The sequence below is a fragment of the Sinohyriopsis cumingii genome, chromosome 8, assembly GCF_028554795.1.
Source record: "Sinohyriopsis cumingii isolate HCF-2022 chromosome 8, ASM2855479v2, whole genome shotgun sequence".
Lineage (NCBI taxonomy): Eukaryota > Metazoa > Mollusca > Bivalvia > Unionida > Unionidae > Sinohyriopsis > Sinohyriopsis cumingii.
This window is the reverse complement of record NC_142968.1, coordinates 82,966,798-82,988,464: the sequence shown is the minus strand read 5'-3', so window position 1 is coordinate 82,988,464 and position 21,667 is coordinate 82,966,798. Positions and strand designations below refer to the sequence as shown.

The window sequence follows — 21,667 nt, the reverse complement described above, 5'->3', positions numbered from 1 at the left end:
TTGTATATATTCAAACACAAATTTACCTGTTATGTCTGTTTTGATCGAACTACTGACCTATTTAAAACATTTTGTCCGTCACATTTTTTAATAGTATACCTTAGTTTCTATTAAATATAAAATATTGTAAATTTTTTAAGTAATTACCAGAAACATCTATCAATAACCAGGAAGTAAATTGTGTTCTAAAACATATTACGGTTCACCTTTAGCTTTTTGATTGCTTGTTTCCTCTTTAGCAGTACATTATTAGTAATATATATATATATATATATATATATATATATATATATATATATATATATATATATATATATATATATATATATATATATATATATATATAACTTTTAAAGGGGTGTGGTATATTATATTATGACATGTACCTATTGCTCTCTCGCAGACAGCTCCTTTAAATCCTTGAAGACATTTGCACGTATAATTAGTGGCACCAGTGACACAAGAAGCTCCATTCTGACAGGCATTATTCAGGCAGAAGTCAGGAGGAACCTCACATTGTTTGCCGGTATAGCCATCTCTACACATACATTCAAAATTCCTCGGCTTGTCACGGCATGGGTATTTCCCACAGGGACTGGAAGCACATTCATCTATGTCTACGAACAGATAAAGAAACAAGTTTCAATAGCATCAATAAGTATTTACTCAGTTCGTGATTTCTATTTCATTTGTTGATGAGTAAAATGCATTCAGACATTAAATAATTTAGAAATGGAGATTTCCATACGTCATAGGTCCGATTGCTGTCTGTCCATAATGCTTGTGTTGGAAATCCACCTACTCTACAAGCCAAATCATCAATATTCTGAAATAATACCAACCAGTTACTTTAAAAATAACAATAAATTATAGTAGTATATGAATGGTGGCCTCCCGGCACACGCAATAAATAAGACGCAACTGAAGTTTTACCAAGAAACCATTTTCTTCACTATCACCTCATAGAAAAGTTCGATTATCATTAACAATCAGTATTAATAAAGTTTACGTCAGTGATCAAATCTCTATGGAATATTTAAACAACCTCTAATGACAGTGATAGTGTACCATGTAGCAACTCCATAATCTCCTCCGAACCACCACATTGTCTTTCAGTTCTTAATAACAGTAATAAAAACATTTTGCCTACCGTCACATGCTGAAGGCATACGTCTATATACATCTGAGATGTTCTCTGCTGAGAACAACGCCGAAATGCGATTTACACCGCATTTAGCCGCCCACGCCCCGATTTCAGCTGAAGTTGCTACTCTGTCGTGGATTTGAAATGACGATAGCAACATACCTGCAATACATATCATCGTTAAGCCAACTTCGTATGTAAATCGAGCTCGACGTTCCATTTATTACGCTAGCAGTTCGTCTTACTTTAAAGGGTTTAACATAATGGGGATTTTATAAATATCAGGAAACACACAGAAAAAAGAATTATATCATTTCAAGTCTTTCATCTTTCACTATAATAATTTAATGTATTTGTCTCTGTACAGCTATGAAGCTGTTCAATGTGTTAAATGACAGAACCAGACGCTCGGACCAATAAGTTTGGAATACAGTGAAAATATTGTAATAAATTTTTATGTGTTCCGGGCTCACTGAAACACTAAATTTTTGTGATTATTATAGAGCCATCAAATCCACGCAACCAGCAATCTTGACCTTACTTTATCCGCATTAGTAAACCGTTCTCAATTCGAACTATTATATGCACATTGCCCTCATGTTCTTCTTTAAAATAGTTTGTCTTCATGATGATTTCCCCCTACTATCAAGCTAGAATTTAGGTCTACAAATCTCATGATTCACAATTACCTCCGGAAAACGAAATATTTTCGTACATTTCGACGGCCTCTTTGCCTGAGAACGAAACCCTTGCAGTTTGTTTTCCATTAACATACATAACTGCCTCTTTGGACTCGGGTGAAAGTGTCAGCGCAATGTGAATCCATTTCATCACGGGCAGAGACGGAGTAATTGTAGTAACAGACCTGCAACATTGATTTGTTTTTAAATATGACATACGTTTTTGAATTTACTTTACATGGATATAATGGAAGTTTGGAAATATAGTGCGTAAGAACCAATTACCAAACACAAAACTTCATACAATTATATTATATTTTCTGGTAGTCTTACGTCCAACTACAGTTTTGTATGATAAAGTAGAACCCTTGAAGTTGCTGGAATACTCCATGCAAACATGTGATTCAGTGGTATCAAATACCGTGGGGAAAATATCTGATATGATGTCTTGAAAGTTGAAAGATATATTGATTCAAAAACAGAGTTAACTACTCAGTACTCTTGGAATTTTATTTGTGGAATGCGAAAGTATATTTTATTGGCTCAACTCTGCAATAATGAATATCAACGGCAATGTGTTTCAGATTTGCGATAAATTCAACGCTGTCTCAAACTTATCAAGTTCTACTTCACCGTATTACTAAAATACTTTACACTGAGAACGTGCTAAATGATAAAGAAGTTACGATTGGAACATATATCTACTTACCCATCAATTATAAGTTCAGTGGCAATAGTGTGTACTAGCTGAAGTGACCGATTGGCATGTGAATTGCCTATTCCGATTAACTGTCTAGTTTCTGTAGAGTTTTCAGTTAGGTAAATCCACGAAGAAAATGTCATCGAATTTATCACATGGTGTGACCTTTTTATGTAAGAGTGTCCGTTTGCTTGTATTTCAATATCAAAGTCTGTATAAAACAAAGTACAATTAGAAAAATAAACGTATAATACGTTTGAAACTCATGCTTGATACAAACTCTGGCAAAATGCAGAATTGATAAATATTAAGGAATTATTACTATTTAGTTTGATTTTTTCTCGCTTTCTGGAAGTTATATAGGCCTTTTACAACCTCTAAAATAGACACAACGAATGAGAAACAATTTTAATAATGTCATTTCATGACCGCACATTTTCGCGAACACAGGTCATCATTTAAGATCGTTTGTATTGACATGACTCCCCATTGGTGGGAAGTGGAACTCCTGCAATTATCACACATAATACTGAAATACAAAATGTCTTGTTGAAATACGTACAATATATATACGAGGATGATATCTAGGAAGAAGTGTGCATGCTGTTGTACGATCAATATTGTGCTTGTGAGCTCTTTGTGCGAACCGTTAACCAGCTGCACATAAATTCCATGCTGTGCAATCGTCATTTTCTTTGCCAATAAAATTCACGATATCATACGGAGTACGTCTAACCTTCCATAGCGCTAACGCTTCGGATCTAACTTCATATTAGTTATATAAACAATGGAGAAAGATCAAAACTGCTGCTTTATATTATATCGCTTTTTATATCTTGCGATCTCAGTACTATTTAAAGTACGGCATTCACCTACAACTGCATGCGGATAAACCCTGCATGAAAGAGACATAGCTTTTATCCTCGTTTTATCACATTTATACTACCATGATTTGGATATTAAAATGTCCTATTAAGAATGTTCCGTACATGAAAGTTTCATAAATAGATCTCCCCACTAAATCCTTTTGAATTTTTTCTAAAAAGTAAGCAAGACGCCTTCAGTACTGTCCTCACACAGGTCTTAATGTAAACTTTGCCTATTTCGACACATACAAAAGTGAGTATAGAAATAGGCCTGATGTCTCCTGAACCTTTTTCGTTATCGAATTCGTTCTAGAGTACGTACAATTACGTTTCAAACTTGATTAAATCGGATGTGAAATATTGACCCGGGAATGGTCACTGGCTCATCCAGTCAGGTGTGAGGTCACCTGGGAGTATCGATAATCTAGGGGACATAACAATATGAACAATATAGCATAGTGTTATGTTGAACTCCATTTTAGATAAAATCTAGACAACGCATATAACAAGCTCAGCAAATAAGAAGTAACATTACCTCATTTATATAAGTAGGTTTCACTCATTATTAAACTATTCCGAGATCTTGCTAACATAAGTATTTGCCTTTGAAGCTGGAGCAGAAATGGAACAGAAATGAGGTCTCGAGAGTGGCAAAAATATCAATCGCCTACGGTGATGTCATCTCATTAATATACTCACTCCTGGCATTACGACCGCTTGAAATAAATCGAAAGTAACAGCAATCGATGTATCACGCGCATGAAATAATGGATCATTCATAGCTATCAGAGTGTATAGAATACAATATGATATATATAGGTGTTTATCCAAATTGATTCTGATCACTCTGGTTATATTTATCACTGTTCTTACCTGCCTGTATTATATGCAGTTGTATAAACATCAATAAATTTACAGCTTTCATCTTATCACAAATATAATTTAGTTTTTGCTCATAATGTCACGTGTATTAATTACAAGGTGTAGGTAATATTTAACGTTTTGGTACCTTGTGTAATATTCATGTAAAGACATTGCAAGCCTAAATTATATCTACAATGGAAAATATTAACTTGATGGATTAATTTCAATATCTTCATTATATCAAAATTATTTATACGTTTGTTACAAACCTTTGCAATCAAGACTCGAGGAAGAAGCCGTCATAGCTGTCGTCTTTCCTTTTGGACACAGGAAACACTCGATTCCTCTAACGTTATGCATGTATGATCCAACCTGACATGGAATGCACGGAGCTAGACCGGTTGGTGAGAAATAGCCTTTCTCACAATTTTCTGGAATGAAATTTAATGTGGATGATGACTGTATGTTACTTTATGATGCACTTTGACTTCTGCATTTGTATAACAATCATATTCTCTTTGCAGGGAAACAGAAAAAATGCTTATTTCCGTGTAATAAATCTTGTTAAACATAGTTTAGCCAATGTACGCATATCGTCTTTATGTTCTATCTGATTTCAGCACTTGTCTATTTGAATTGATTTACGTATATTGAGCATATAAAGGATATGAATGGAAACTGACTATATGAATATAATTACCTTTGGTTCATACAATTCAAATACCTTACGCTTGAATTAAATGAGAAGAATGACAGCTAAACTATATTGAACTATTGTGGTATTAATTTCCATGAATACGTCAGGAAATAGATACAGTCGTCATACACCAACAGCAATGCAATGATGTTGACAGTCTGGAACGAGTTTCAGTTGCGATGATCAGAATATTGTTTATTGCTAATAGCTTATGGTATTACTAATGTTTGATGATAGTATATTGAAAAGGAAAACGGAAAATAATAGCAGACAAAATATTCTGACTTTTCTCGCGAATGACGACCTTTACAATGTAAGATTCGTTTTAACATGTTTCACAGCCAATAATAATGACTGGCGAGTTGTGGTTTTTTGAATAGCCGAAGATAGTAAAAAATCTCTAAATACCAATGTTTTCTCGCTTTATGAAGAAAAATATATCTAAAGGACATCCGATTAAAGATTACAATCAGTTAAGACTTTTCCCAAAATTACCAAATATCTTACCTTTCTTTACTACACCTCAGCTTGGTATTGTAAAATACATCATTGTGAAACAAGGGAAATATTCATTAGAAGGAATTGTATTGATCAAATGGACACTCAAAGAGAAACAACTGTGATCACAACTGAAAATGTATAATGCTTTACATTCATGGAAATATCATTCTGAAGTAAAATGCAGAACGATTGCCGAAACGATTTAAAACGTGTGTCCAACTAAATAATTATCATAAGAACTTTGTGGTGCTCCTAGTTCGAACTTAAATTCTAGGCATATTTAAAGCGACCACATAATTATTTAGACATAAGTCCTGTCAACGTTAGAAAATATTTGTCTATTATTAAACTCTCAAGGCCATGAGATTGCGTAAATGCAATAAAACGAGCCAAAGTTTCGCTATCTTCTGAAATATCAACCATTTTAACGAACCGGTTTTCCTTTTTGTAGTCACTAATAACAATATTCACTGTGATAGCAGTTTTTAATCAATATGTCCAAAGGATCACCGTACAGGTTGGAGAACTCCAACTCCAAACAGTCAGCGCTTCTAAAACACCGTTTGCAATCAATCCCATTGTACACCCAGTATGGTATAGTATAGTCAATCTTGGAGACCCTTAGAGAGCTGGTGTACAACAACGCCACAGAGATCACTGGGTCCTCCTCCAGAAAGCGCAAGCACTGGTTTGATGAGAATTGCAGTGACATAAAACGGTTGTTGCTAAAACATCTCGCCTCAAAAAAGCAAAACTAAATTATGCAAAGTCCAACTCAAAGAAAGAAGACGCTTTCAAACACACCCATCGAACAGTTCAACAACATCTCCTGGCTGAGTAACAAAGCTGATGAGATCCAAATACACGCTAATAAGCATGATATGATGAATTGTTTTGACGCGCTGAAAGAATTCTCTGGCCCGTAATCATCAGGAGTATCCCCTCTTCTCGATGCGGATGGGAATATTCTGATCACTGTTAAACATAACACTTCAACTGCGTCCTAAGCCGTCCAACATTCATCAGATGAAGCCATTGTTGTGGGCCCTTAAGTGACAGTGAATGAATCAGTGAATGACCCAGTAACCCTGTCAGAGACCCATGAAGCGACACGTCCACTCTCTAGAGGCAAAGCTCTTGGCTTAGGCTCAATTCAAGCAGAGGCATACAAAGAAGGCGGCGGTGTAGCTCTGACTAATAATCTCCATTAATTATACATCTGTATAAGTGGAAATGTAATCATCAGGCCTGCAACAACCACCGAGACATGTCTTTGTTCTCCACTGCAGAATATACCCTCTAGGATTCCCAACAACCGATTCAATTATTTATTTCATCAAAGACACTTACCAGAAAGACAATGTGAATGATCATGGAACCATAAACATGATTTTTGCTGCTAGGTAGTTTCAAGTTCATTGCTGACCTTTTCTCAATCTATATCGACTTGACCAACGCCTTCGACACTCTTAGCAGAGAGCATATGAATGATCATGGCCAAGTACAAATGCCCAAGGAAATATATAAAGAAAGAGCAATTCCACGGCGGCACGGTAGCTAGAGTCCGGGACAATGGTGAGACTTCTGAGATCTCAGACGGAGTGACGTAAGACTGTGTGCTAGCGCCAAACATATATCAGTCATATGTTTCAACATGCTCTCAGAGATACCGAACTGATGCCAAAATTTTCAACTTACACAGGTTTCCAACAAAACCTAAGGTCATAAACGCCACAATCAGAGACATAACAGTTGCATCGTAGAGTGGAAAAGTTCTCTTATGCTAGCGAAACTATTCGGCCTTACCATCAACATAAAGAAGCGTGAATTAATGTATCTTCCAGTACCATGTGAAATATACGTTGAGCCGAATATCCTAATCACCGGCAATAAATTGAGTGCACTGAGCAGGTTTACCTATATTGGCAGCGCTCTGTCCCAAATTGTCGTCACTGATGAGGATGTAAACGCAAAGGATTGCAAAGGCTAACGCAGCGTTCGGGAGACAGCATGCCAATGTCTGGAACAGAGAGGCATTTAGTCTACAGTCAAATAGTAATGAAATATAGTACTTCCTACGCTACTATACGCCTGCGAAACCTGGACAATGTACCAGCAACATCCAAAGATGCTGAACCACTTCCACACAACTTAATTTAGATGACCCCTCAACATCAAATGGCAACACAGGATCCAGGATACTGAGGTCCTTGCCCAAGTACGCCTACCCATAATCTACACCATCCTGATGCAGTCGCAGTTGCGATGGGCTAGCCACGCCACACCACCGATTTCCGAAATACGTTTTTATGGTGAACTACGGCAAGCGATGCGCTCAAAGGAAACCAGAAGAAGCACTACAGGACACCTTGAATACGTCTCTCAAGGTTATATATATATATATATATATATATATATATATATATATATATATATATATATATATATATATATATATCTGTGTGTGTGTGTGTGCGTATATATATGTATGTGTCTGTTGTGTTTGATTAGTGTGTATGTGTCTGTGTGCATGTGTGTCTGCTAGTCGTCTTAGTACTGTGAAATTTGAAATATTTATTTTAAAAATTCACACTATTTGTACAAGCATTTTGATATCTTACCGAGACATAGATCTGAACTGTTAGATCCTGTTCCAGTGGTACCTTTGCCATCGGGACATTTTTTGCATTCAACACTATTTTCTTCATCCTGGTATGTATCTTTTGGACACTCCCGACATTGTTGACTATCACCAGGCATGAACTTTCCTTTGGGACAACCAACTAAATAATATTTAGAAAATTGAAGCTTCAAGGTGCATCCAAGTTGGAGAGATACTTTAATTTATAATTAATGTATGATGGTAAACGTTATTCAAGTTTGTTTTGCCTAACTACTGCGAGAGAGACCCCAGAAGAAGGATATTCCAGAGCATGCAACAATTATTGGACATTTGCTAATGCTGATGTACTTAGTGGTTTTTTTAATGTAATAACTGTCCCTTGATGTGACACTTGTTTAGAACTGAGGCTCTGAACGCTGTATTGAATCTTTTAATGCAGTGGAAAAATAACTCATGTCTGTTTATTCTTGAATAATTATGTTAGCGAATTGAGAATAATTTCACTGAGTAGTGTTGGTTGAGAAAGCGTGATAGACATAACAATGAAATAACATAACAATATAACGGCTAGCGAACTTGAAGAGGTCATATTATCCACCACGTTTTAAAGCAAAAATATGGGCATTTTAAACTAAGAAGCTAACGCCATCAGTTACTTCCGATCTATAATGGTTTCAAAACCAAAATAATTTTAAATCGACACTGTATAATAAATCGTTATTGCGACTTGGAGGCCACATATTGTAATTAAATAGCCAACGTAAACCCGTTATTTAAACCGTGACCTTTTATTGTTAAACTCTGTTGGTGGAAAGTAAATACAACATTACTTAAATGAAAAATAAAATTAAGGAAAAATCAAAACAATGAGCAGTTTGCTTAAGTTATCTTTGCTGCTGTAGAATAAGGTCATATTTATTTACCTCGCTTAAAATTGGTATGCTGTGAGATTACCTATCATATATTCCTGTCCTTATTAATTATTTTTTCAGCATTGATATTGCAAAGCGTGACGAATAATTTAAATGTATTGAATATAAATATTTATTTCTAATACAGAAAATGGTATGCTAGACAAATGTTGTTCACTATCAAAATCGAAAGGGATAAAATAGTAAAAGCCTAGTCAGTTAACAACTCTAGTGAATCAAGCAGCAATTTTTGATGGTGGTGCCACTGCAAAACGTTTGATATTTTGTACACTGAGAAGATTCTTCTCCAGTGAATTTATCATTGAGTATATGTTGGGCTTAAGTGTACGATTTATTTCTGCTGATCTCACAATACGTTATACAGACACAAGTATTAGGGATGGCTTTCGTTTGTGAAGAAAAATTTGCTACTTAAAGTGCCTCTTTCACGGAAGTATTGGATACGAAAGAAATATTAACCAGCTCTAAAACACCAATTGCCAAAATTGATTAGTATTTATGGATAATGTAACTTATCAACAATGTGATATTTAAATGGTCATAATTTTATTGTTAAATGTTTACGTTTTATCTTGTATTTAATATACTGATTAATAGTAAACTTTTGATGGAGTGATTGTTAGATTGTTAATTCCACTAATTTGTGTTCGTTTTAATCTTATCTTTTTCTAACAGCTCATTGTTATGCATTCACATGTCAATCGCGAGGCTAATTTAATTTATACAGAGGGTTTTCGCCACTAATTTTAAATAACCCAAAATGTAAATATAGTAATACATTATAACTTAAAGAACAACCTGGATCTCTCATGCTTTATTTGATTACGAACATATCCATAGTTTATGATAGATAACACTCCCATTGATCAATACTTACCGCATGAAGATGTCTTTGGTCGAGAAGTCATTCCCCGGGGACACTTAAAGCTGGATGAACCTCTTGCAAAAGAATCTTTCTGGAGATACATATCGCCAGTGCTTATATTAAACACACCATCTTTTATTTCTTTCTCTATGATATCTACCATGCTTTCAAGAATATCTGAAGATGTTACGAAGGAATCACTCGTGTTATTTTCATTGGCGTCATACGGTATAATGAGATCAAACTCGACGATGTATGCAAATGTCGGCGAACGGAGATGTCTTTCAAACAGCACACTGCTCGTATCACGTCGCCTTTTAGACGTAATCGGTCCACATGTAACATTAACTAATTCGGCCCTGCATTCGCTTACCGCAATGCATTTTTCATGATACTTTGATTGGTTTAGGGCCTGCACAAAATTATTCCGGATCTGAAGTACATTTTCTTTGCTGCTGTTACACTTTTCAGTATAATAGTAGAGTTCTGAAGGTAGATGCATATCGCTAGGTCGACGAAGCTCTAAGCACGATGATAAGAAAGAAAAACTTTTTAAAGTATAGAATAATACAAACATAAATCAACAATGCAATCTAGATGTTTGCAAAGGAAAACGTCTACAACGCTTTGTATCCCTTAAAGAATGAGAAAAATCTGCCTTCATAATTCTATGCATAATCTGTGAGCCAATATTGAAACATTGCGTAATAAATTTATTTTATAAGTGTTACGATTCTAAACATGCAACACCGATAACATAAATATGGACCATGTATAACTGATATAATGAACAGTTTTGGGGTATCTTCTGTAATCAGATTACAAAACCTTTTAGACGGAAGAAATCAAGCAAATAGGATTACGAGTTTATATTTATTAAATTGGAAAAGACCAGATTAATTCTTTTTATTATCATTTAAAGAAATAAAGCATAACACAATTGAACATCATAGAAGTAAAGCAAATACAGGCGTTTCGCAATGGATATTTAGTGAATTTAGTAAAACGTTTGTCCTTTCTTGCCGACATAGATAACAGCTAATATTTGTTTTATTCTTATTGTATCTAAGCTTTAACAAAGATACTTAACATCACAAATGTGTATCCTTACTATTGCAGCTGGGTATATTATCATCAGGTCTCCACTTTCCATCTGAACGTCCACAAACATAATTGCCATCTGCAAGCAAAGGCACGTCATAGCCTTTCTGACACTGTATTTGACACATATCTCCGTGATCCCAAAGTTGACATGCGAGTGCACCGTTTTCAGGAGCCGGCAGGGCAGGGCATGCCCTCTCTGGAAAAGGCATGGATGAATAAAATTCACAGTTGCATTTTTAGAATGCCCGCTTCAATCATTTTTAACAAGTTTTTAATTTGTTGTTATGATTCGTGGTGCAGTGTTTCATAATAAAGACCCGATGCTACTGTTTTTCATAAATTGAACCATGCTTCCAATTTAACTAAACTTTGGGAGGAAGGAAATTATTTATCACACAACCATCTGCTATTAACAGTTGTTTGTTCTTTGTGGATTTAAACGCGATATATTATTAAGCAACTTTTAGAATAATGATGTGGTTTATCTCCCTATCACTGTCTTCTCAGTTTACCTCTCTATATCGCTTATGTATTTTTTTACATAGAATCACCCCCATATATATATATATATATATATATATATATATATATATATATATATATATATATATATATAGTGTGTGCGTGTCTGAGAGAGAGAGAGAGAGAGAGAGAGAGAGAGAGAGAGAGAGAGTGAGAGAGAGATCGTATCTGAAGCAGTTTCCATTTCGTTTTCTGACTTTCTTTAAGAGGACTCCTTTTTATAATATGTGCCTCCCTGTGCCTTCGGTTTACGCTTAACCTTACTACTCCTATGGAAACATTTAAAAAAGAAACAACACGACATCATATGGGTGATATTTTAAAAAGAGATCTATCAAATACCTAGACAACTTGGACCGATGCCCTCTTGGTCCCAGGACCAGCTCAGAAGTGGTGGATAAGAGCCTGGATTTGCAATACATTGTATGGAATCAACTCCTACAAGCGGATATCCTGACTTACAAGAAAGTCGACAGTAGGCCCCAAGTCTGTAGAAATTGGGACAGTTATACTGCAGGAACCTCGCACCATTGACTTTAAGATCTGGAGGCTCACAGTTCAGTGCTATAGAAAAAAGTAACCAGTTGACACTAAGTCCGCTGTATGAACTCCTATACTTCATCAATGTGTTTCAGTATTACTTCAACTATTCATCATCATCATCATCATCATCATCATCTATAAATAAATGTTTCTTCTTGGTATTTCAGATAATTGTTTAATCTATAGTTACAATATATATTACACATATTGGGGCAAAAGTGAATAACGTGTACAATAACAACATTCAACGGATTACATGGCACAAGTGGACAAACATTGTCACATTCTACTTACTCAAAACAGCAATTGAAAACAGACAGTCTGGCCCTCTATTCCCGCTTGCATCTGTAACGGAATACCTCACGAAATGTGTACCAGCCTGAAACCTCTGACCTGGGGCGTAACCATGTAACTCGGTTATATTGGGTGATCGATCATAGTTGTCATTCGCCAGAGGTAACTCCCAGATAACAGCTGCCGTATTGTTGGCAGCATCAATGTACACCTGCAAATCGGCTGGGCATGATATTACCTCAGGTCTCTTCGAGTCTATACGAGAAAACGATACACGTTGATATTAACGTCGAATTAGTATTTAGTTTTTTCTTCTGTTCTGTTATACACCATGTGTGTTATAGAGTAAATATTATCATATGTTCAATGAACATTTTCTAACCAGTACGATAAGATTGTTTTCTCCATATTTAAACATTCGCTTATAGTATAATGCATGTGCTTTCATATATTGTGTCTTCCTCTGTTTTGGAGGATGCCCGTATTGCCAAAATGCTACGTTTCTCATTAAGAAAGCAAACTGTAAAAAGTAGACTATTTATGAAATATAAAGGACAGGTATATGTGTTTGCGTATTAGCACCCACATTAGAAAAAGCATTACCACCATTATATCACTGTCTAAAATGTTTCAAAAAGCCCTATGCCACAAAAAACCGACATCCAGTTGTTTTAAAACGTTTCCTAGACAAACGTATTAAAATTTAAAGATAAAAGTGTGTACTAGGTTTCGTTTGATTTCAGGCCGTACATAACTGGATTTTCTGAGACGAATGTATTTTATATATTACTAGAGTCAACACATCTGATTTTTCACCAGGCGTCAATAGATACGAAAAACATTATAACCATGAAATAAGAAATAATCCTCACAAGCATTCTTAGTCGAGTGGTAAATAAAGCCGCCTCCCATTAAAGAAAAACCGAGTTCAGATAGAAGGAGCTACTAATCTTGTTTTGTTTGTTAATGTGCTGTTTTATTTGAATTTGGAAGAAGAATTATATTACTGCTTTTATTTTCTCAAGAAACACAGTAGATCAATACTGATAAACCGCTACCGTCACGCCGGATCCAGCACGAACTCTGCTACTTCAATCTCTTGCTTAGTACCTCTTGTTACAATGTACACTTAAGCATAAAATAAAAAGAAACTTTCCTTGCTTCGTCATTAGTGAAAATATGACGTGTTCAAGCACTGGGTCAAATATATCCATCATCACTCGTTTCAGCCCAATATCCTTTATATATTTAAAGTTCAAACTATAGATTCTCACAACAGTTACATACCATTCCATTCATCCAGTTAAAACCATGAAAAGATTTCAATTGTTCAAAACTTAAATTTCCAAGACAATAAAGTCCGAAGGCGAAAAGAACAAGGTCCTACCAAAGAGTTTTTCAAATAGCTGTCAGGTTGGCTGAAAAGTCGAGGGCTAATCTTTAAAAACACTTATGACTTTTGGACTTGAAAAAGCAGTGCATTTAATAGTAAAATAATAATTTAGTTGTTAATAATGTGACTAAATTAACTGACATCAGATGCAAAAGAATAGAAAATAGTGTGCCTTATTAATGTACTGGATCTAAGTTTAATACTGCAATAAACAAAGTAAACGGAAATGTATTAAAATGGATAAAGGCATTGTCAACAAAAATAATTATTGTTCATACAAACCATTTTACATGTCTGAGAACTAAATTTAAAATGACATTTTAGTTAGATCGAAATGAAAGTACAATATGGCGCTTACTCAAAACTACTATATGAAGCACAGTGGACAGGAGCGCCACTGTGTTGAATATCTTACTGATTTCTAACCAACTCAGTTAGTTGTATCACTTTACATGATTAGATGATTAGCGTCTCCTTTGAAACTGTCTTAATACTCAGTACATCGAATCCAGCGTGTAATAATACAGATTGTTAGTAAGATTTTGACAAACCCCAACATACCTGGTTATTATTATTTCATATATCTTAATGAATATTAATAGATAATGGACATGTAGTACATACATTGTATTCAATACTTTGAAGAACATACACAAGCTAGTGCGTTAAATGCAATTGAACGACTTTATTAAGGAGGACTTAATCATCTGCAGGATTACATATTTTGTAAAGAAGCGCCTTGTCCATGTCTACACTATAGTACTTACTCCCAAATATATTTCATCTAAGACAAAATAAAATGGTACTTGCAAGATCTTCAGTTACAACAGAATTGTTTCCCTTCATGAAACTGTCTCCAACAAGCGAATAAAAGAGGGAAAGGACAATTTGAGAATGCACTTCAAATTTACTTATTTAATTGAGAACAGCAATGTTAACTATCAAATTCCTCACAGATAATATATATTTTATTGGTTATTGCAACATCTGAATTGATAACAATCAACCTTTTCCATTACATTAAAGAAAATAAACAAAACCTGTTGTACTTCCGGTTGGAATGTGCATGAAAGCACAAGTCGGATAGAGTGCTCAGGATGAGAATTATGAAAGCATTGATAGTGAGTGTTTAAAACGCCATTGGAAAGTTTAAGTAGCTCATAGCAATAATTGTATAGTGTACAAAAGAAAACATACCTATATATGACTTTTAAGTTAGATATTGTACCTGAAGTTGGCATTGTTTGTTGATTTAATAGCCGAACTACTGAAACACGTTCATCGATCAAAATCTTTAAAATCAGATATTATTTTAATGGAGTCGCAAACTCATTACATGCAACTTATTTAATATGCTCACTGATCTCTTGCACTACTCTACTCGAGTCAATATTATCGAAAATGTTTATTATGGTGATTTTTGTAAATACGACCATTACCCGAAACGTATTACTTATTTACTTTTAGGATGCAACAGAAGTTTGCATAAAACTGGTTAGACTTTATGTCCAAGTGCATAAACATAGAACAACAAAATGATAATGAATATATTCCAAGTCATGATGGTATCAGAAAGGTGACATTTATATCAGCAGCTTATTCAGGTTTCATTTGAATCACTCATCATATCGTACACTCATTATCTACCGACATCTAGTAATAAAGAACTGTGTCTTCTGAATTGTTTTTGTTTTGAAGTTAAAAAATCATCAGATCTTTATGATACAATATAGGAAATGTTAATGACGTTCCATATTGCGATAATCTGCTCAGCAGTCTCCCCCATTTTTTGTCGTATATAATATTATTTGGACTCCTGGGTAGTCAGATCCACAGACAAACCTTGTATATGATTCATCTTACCACAGGAGAAATACAACTGTGAGTAAAAACAAAAAATGTTGCCAAGTCTTTTTTTGTGTGAGGTTTGGTATATGTCAATACATTATAATTACTCCTCATCCTCCATTTCACTAATGATATTTCGATATTAGAAAATTCGATAATTCGATGGATAAAATTCATTTTGATTAGACAATATTTTTCTGACCTGAACGTTTCTTTTTGTTTCAACACTGCTTTGTTTTTCTCAATTAAATTGAACCCTAGTTTGCTGAATGTCATACAATGCACCAAATATGACAATTAGCCGTAATTTATTTTATATGTTATGCACTGATTTATACATATTTTATATCAGATATGATTTTTTTAAAATTATTAAATTTTTATTTTCAGCTCGACTTTGACATATTGTAATTTTATTATATTTTATACACAAATTAATAAATTATTATTATAAATTATATTTACATGTCATATTGTATACATTAATCCAGTCCATTCTTACAGAATATGACAATGCAGAATAAACCTGATTACCACCTTTTGGAACAAAATTCATGATTACTCACAGAGAACTATCCTTCATCACATCTTGATCAGCTTCTGCAACCGGATTTTGCACTAAGATGAATTGAATAAGACATTTGTGCATGCTTCTTCAAAATGAGGCAAGAAATTGAAACTGCTTACTCAGTAGTGACCATATCGTGCAAGTAAATGTTTCTCGTGATGATGACGAGGAGCGAGATAGAATATCAATTGTAATGGAATAAAATGGTTCAAGCGCGTTAAACGGGTTTAAGAAACGACTGGACCAGATGGATAAAGGGATGAAGGTCCTGCGGTAAATTCTCACTGGGATCAGTTATCGCTATTGACGAAATAATAAATTGGTGGGAACACATTTCTAAAACCTAAGGTACATATAAGTTGAATGATTAGTATGGAATATAACTAGTGTTCATGCTTTTGTATACAAAAATGTTAAACGGAGAATTTAGACGAAACCCGCCAATACACTGTAATCGTGTTAAGGCAATGGGAGCAACTCCCCTTTAAATGCTAAAGCACAGATCTAAAACTAGTTTCAGACATGTAACGAGTCTTTGGAAAAAAAGTAATCGATACTAAAATGTTTTGTGAGCATTTATTTCAATGTTCAAATATTTCAGAGTTAACCGATGAATGTCTAAGGTCTGTAGAAATATACCCCAATCAACTCTTTATACGAGGCTATGTAAGTGTTGCATCCTTTCATATCAATTATGGAATAACAATGCATTATATTCATTTCAGAAGCGTCAAGAATATTACAAATGCACACATTTGGTCTACTTTTACAGACTCTTATAAAGTTCGGTTAAATACATAAATTAATCTATTGAAATATTTTGGAAAATTGACCTTTGCAAGTAAATGGATTTAATGATGTTTATTGTCTTTATGTAATTTCAGACATATTTGATAGATGTTTGCTCTAGCCAGATTAAAGATTTTGGTCAGTGATCGTATTGTTCGTGTGGAAATCCATTATTGTTACATTTTCTACATAGCTCTGTGATGCAAGACGGAAATAAATATTAAGTATTCTCTTATTTAGAAAGTTCCATGTTTTAAAGACTATATGCTATATAATTGATATTTTTGTGTCATTTTATTCTAAACATGTACTAAACATTCCCAAGTGAAGATGATCATTTATTTATTAATTTTAGTTCATCTGATGTAAAATATTTGTTGAGAATAAATCAACACTAATTCATCAGTTTGAAAACAGCAGATTACGCATACGTGCTTTACATTTCATGATCTGCGTGTATGTGGATGTTTACAAGTCGAACATGTATTCCCAAAAATTTCATATTTTTTCTTCATTTGTTTCTGACTATTTTATCCAACTCCTTATCAGTTAAGTGCATACCATTCGTTTGCTTGGATGTTCTTTGAACTATATTAATTTTTTATTCCGGTTTGTTGGCTTCTGTTGTATCGCACTAATAGTCTTCTCGTTGCGTAAATTCATATATTAATTCTAGACACATATTTTTATATTATATAGTGTATATTTCTCAAAGAATGACTATGATTAAAGAGATTTTAAGATTGTTTACGAAAAAGGTTATGATGAATAATTTTCAGGGAATGCTTTCTTTAACAATTATTAATTTTTCAATCATATCATCACAATATATGCTGCTTATCAAACCCTAACAAATAATGGACATCGAACCTGTCAGATGTTAGGTACACGAAAAGCCGCTAACTGAAAGTATACACCATCTTCAGACTATAATATGAGGTGCTTAAACATGATCTAATGCCGTCGTTGGCAAATAAATGAAGTATGCGTTGCGACGCTTTTGTTAAAAACAAATATATAAGAAAAAGAAATTATACATTGTTTTAGTAGATATAAGTAAATGCGGAAAAACGTGGAAAGATTTTGTATTGTGATTCGTGCTTAACCAATTGGTAGAATACATTGTTTCCACTACACCCGTCAAATATTTCATTATATCTACTAATGAAATGTAGATGTCATCTGCTTGTGCAATATTTTGGTGTATGGGTCCTGATTGTTTTTATTTAAAATCTGGATTCGATTGTTATATAATATTTATAATAGACCCTGAATTATAATTCTTTATTTGTCGCTCGGTGGTCCTAGTTTTTCTAATTTACGAATGTGATTAGCACAAAGCCAGAAATCGCTTGCTATTTATCTAGTATTTTTTGAATCAGAAAGCCAGATTTATTTATCAAAGGTATGAATATCGAGCCAGAATCCATATGGCTGTTCTCGTTTCATAAACGTATCTGACATACACTGAGCAGGGTTTTTCTGATGCAAAATTTGTGACCATTGATCTAAGGTTCTCTCATAAACAATGAAGGGTCTATTTGTGATGTGGGATTGGAGGTCAGTCCTGCCATTCGCAGCGTGGCCCTTATTTTCTTTTATATCTTATAAAATATGATAAGCACTGAGCCAGAAAATATGTATATTTTATAAACTAGCTGATAGCTACTGAGCCATGTATCTCCCTCCAAATATGGCCATTGAGCCAGAATTCGCAAACTTATCTTTTTATATATAAATGTTGCAACTACTGAGTCAAGTTTTTCTCATGGAAAACCTGAGGCAAACTGTTCCAGGTTTATCTCAGAAACAGGGTATGTATTTAGTCAGATTTCTCTCACGAAAGAATTGAAGACCACTGAGTCAGAACATCGCAACAAATGACGGCCACTACGTTAGGTAGTTGTTGCTTATAACAACTAATTTGATGACAACTGAGCCATGTTTTTATTTTTATAATAACCCATTTAATGACCAACGTTTTTTGTTAGTTTGTGTCACCAGCTTTATAATAGTAGGCACAGGGACACTGATTAGGGATCCAATTCTCATACGTAATAGTTATCAGAACTTAGCATAATGTTGTATATGCAATGTATTAGAGAAAAGTTATACTCGTCACGTTTGGTCACATTGTATTGCCAGATAAACATTGGCTGTAAAAATCCAAAGAATACACAATGATATCAATCGAACACTTGCACAATATGATCAAAGTACTACCTTTGCATACTGGAGATTTTCCCCAATCGCCATCTTCGTTGCATTCCATATAGGAATTCCCAATCAGGGTGAATCCATCCATGCAGCTGACAAAACACAGCTCGCCGTATACCGCTTTGTGGGGACATGCCAATTCTCCATTATCAATATCTGGCTTAGCTTTGCATGCATTAGCTGAAACGTATACCATTTTTAAAAAGTTAATTTAAATATATTTTGCATTCTAACGTTTCTGTAGATGTGTAATCCTATCACGGACAAATTAATCGGTAAATATCTATAATGATTTATTAAATATTCCTGAGGTTATAAGTTATTACTGCACTGTACTGATACGCAATCATTTTCATTTTCTGATTTGTATGAATAATATCTATAATGGTACAGATTTAAAAATAAAAGAATTTGTGAACGCATTCTATTTGAAAATGAAATGCAACTGAGTGATGCTAAAGTTACATATGATGGCATTTACCTATTGAAAATGTAAAAACATTATCAATGAGAAGATAATGGGGTGGGAAGAACACCAAATACGATGTGTAGTGACAAGCCGTCTTAGTTGATTTAGACTTAGGCAATTCGAACAAGTACCTCTAGGCAATTAATAACAGTCTTATAAAAGGCAACACAATCAAACTTACGAACGCAATCGGAGAAGGTGTAGTCCCATGTTCCACGTTCAGTACAAGATATGGTCGTTGATTGTCCATCCTTATTGACATAACCCCTATCACATGTGACAGTGCAGGTACTGCCGTAAATATATCCTCCACATTTGATCGTGCTGTGCATGAGCGAACTTGGTGGGTTACAGCTCACCACTATAAATGTGGGTTGAATTATAACCGATTCCTTTCAGTATAATTCTAAAGTAATGCAACATCCATATAATTATAAAATTTCGAACCGAGCTGTCTAACACATTTACGGTTTTCCTCCTCCTTTTGGGAAACTTTGAGAATGTAATGTATATTTCCAATCTCTAAATAAAACTTTAATCTATATTTAAATCAATGCATTTAGTCAGCATTGGGTAGTACTTGTGACATGTGCTATGTATATGAAACATAAATCAAAATGTAGTTGTCTTATATAGACTTTAAGCAAATAGTATCTTTTTAAAAGCACTGATTCATGAAAGTAGATTAAATTTCAGCCCTTAAATTGGCTCATAAGCTCAGTATTATAACATGCTCATATTCACAGTTTCACTCACTAATAGAATATATCAAATATGAAAAAACAAAACAAAATGTGGATTTTCAGATAAATTTCAGTTACCTTTCACGGTGAAAACTAAAGTACAGAAATCCATTAGACCTTGATTATCTTTAGCAACAAATGTTACGCTGTAGGATCCGCTTTCGTACTCGTTCCCGCTTACAAACGAACTTGGCTGCGTAATTACACTGTGTATAAAATAGTATCATTCATTTCATATGTTCTAATTATTTTAACATTTTGCGGCATTGATATTAGGGCGCTTTACTACCAAATAGCCGCTTTAAGTGCCTTGGATTAGAGAAGCCTTCTTACAAGCAGTTTATTCGCCTTTAGCGTCACATAGTGTGCATAATTGTACATATCCTTAGGGCCAAAGTTTGTGGAATTTTTAAAATCGTCGTTTTGTTTCATACACTATTTTATCACAGTCTTCCTGCTAAAAATATATTTCTTTACTTAACATTAGCGATTGAATCAAGTTCATTTTTACTATTCAGACCGTAAGGATAAAATGAATAATGAAATAAAATGCGATATTTAGATCCAATATTTGAAAGTAAATCAATATTTACACCAGTTTCAGACAAAGTGGCTTGAGACCAAAGAACCAGATTCATTACTTTCTGAAGAATGATAATAAAGAGTAGTAGAACAAGTTCATAAATGATTGTGGTCACATTATGCCTAATAAAGTCACAGACCCTAAGGAAATCTGTTCGGATATATTTTAAAGAAAGAAAAGCATACCCTCAATATATGACATCAATGTTAAAAATCATTTGTTCGTTCAGTAAAACGGCTTGGAGGTATGACCTGTATGTTTATTACTACCTTATTTGTCCATCTTCGGTGTCACTTGCACTCGGATCAGTCCACTGAACAACTGCCGTCGTCTTTCCTCGCTCAGCTAGAATCGGACTTGAGCGACTCAGTGACGGACAAACGATCTGTGGAGGATGGTTCGGAGGAGGGCCGTCATTAGTCTCTGAAAATGACGCCTTTTGGAAAAGTTAAATTTTTCACATTATTATGTTAATGGAAAATATGTGAAACAGGAATTTATGCATTTAATTTAATGTGTATAAGAGCAAAGTGGTTCTGTATGTTTGTGTTTATATATATATATATATATATATATATATATATATATATATATATATATATATATATATATATATATATGACAATATTATTATTATTATTATTATTATTATTATTATTATTATTATTATTGTTGTTGAAGTTGTTCTTGAGGTTGTTATTCCTGCTGTTGTTTGTTTTCTT

At 34.1% G+C, this 21,667-nt stretch overlaps 1 protein-coding gene across 1 annotated transcript in view; it reads right to left on the bottom strand.

The window, feature by feature from the left end:
- The window catches only part of LOC149794011 (uncharacterized), a 38,130-nt gene that overhangs the window by 9,107 nt on the left and 7,356 nt on the right, over positions 1-21,667 (bottom strand). The window contains exons 5-18 of the mRNA XM_089967944.1: positions 21,215-21,368; positions 20,441-20,568; positions 19,801-19,980; positions 19,157-19,330; positions 12,336-12,590; positions 11,841-12,062; positions 10,984-11,172; positions 9,885-10,394; positions 8,074-8,235; positions 4,524-4,685; positions 2,534-2,735; positions 1,834-2,009; positions 1,151-1,306; positions 387-617 (exon numbers count right to left, since the gene is read on the bottom strand). Of these exons, the coding sequence (XP_089824070.1) occupies positions 387-617; positions 1,151-1,306; positions 1,834-2,009; positions 2,534-2,735; positions 4,524-4,685; positions 8,074-8,235; positions 9,885-10,394; positions 10,984-11,172; positions 11,841-12,062; positions 12,336-12,590; positions 19,157-19,330; positions 19,801-19,980; positions 20,441-20,568; positions 21,215-21,368 (2,901 nt within the window). The remainder of the gene's footprint in view (positions 1-386; positions 618-1,150; positions 1,307-1,833; positions 2,010-2,533; positions 2,736-4,523; positions 4,686-8,073; positions 8,236-9,884; positions 10,395-10,983; positions 11,173-11,840; positions 12,063-12,335; positions 12,591-19,156; positions 19,331-19,800; positions 19,981-20,440; positions 20,569-21,214; positions 21,369-21,667) is intronic.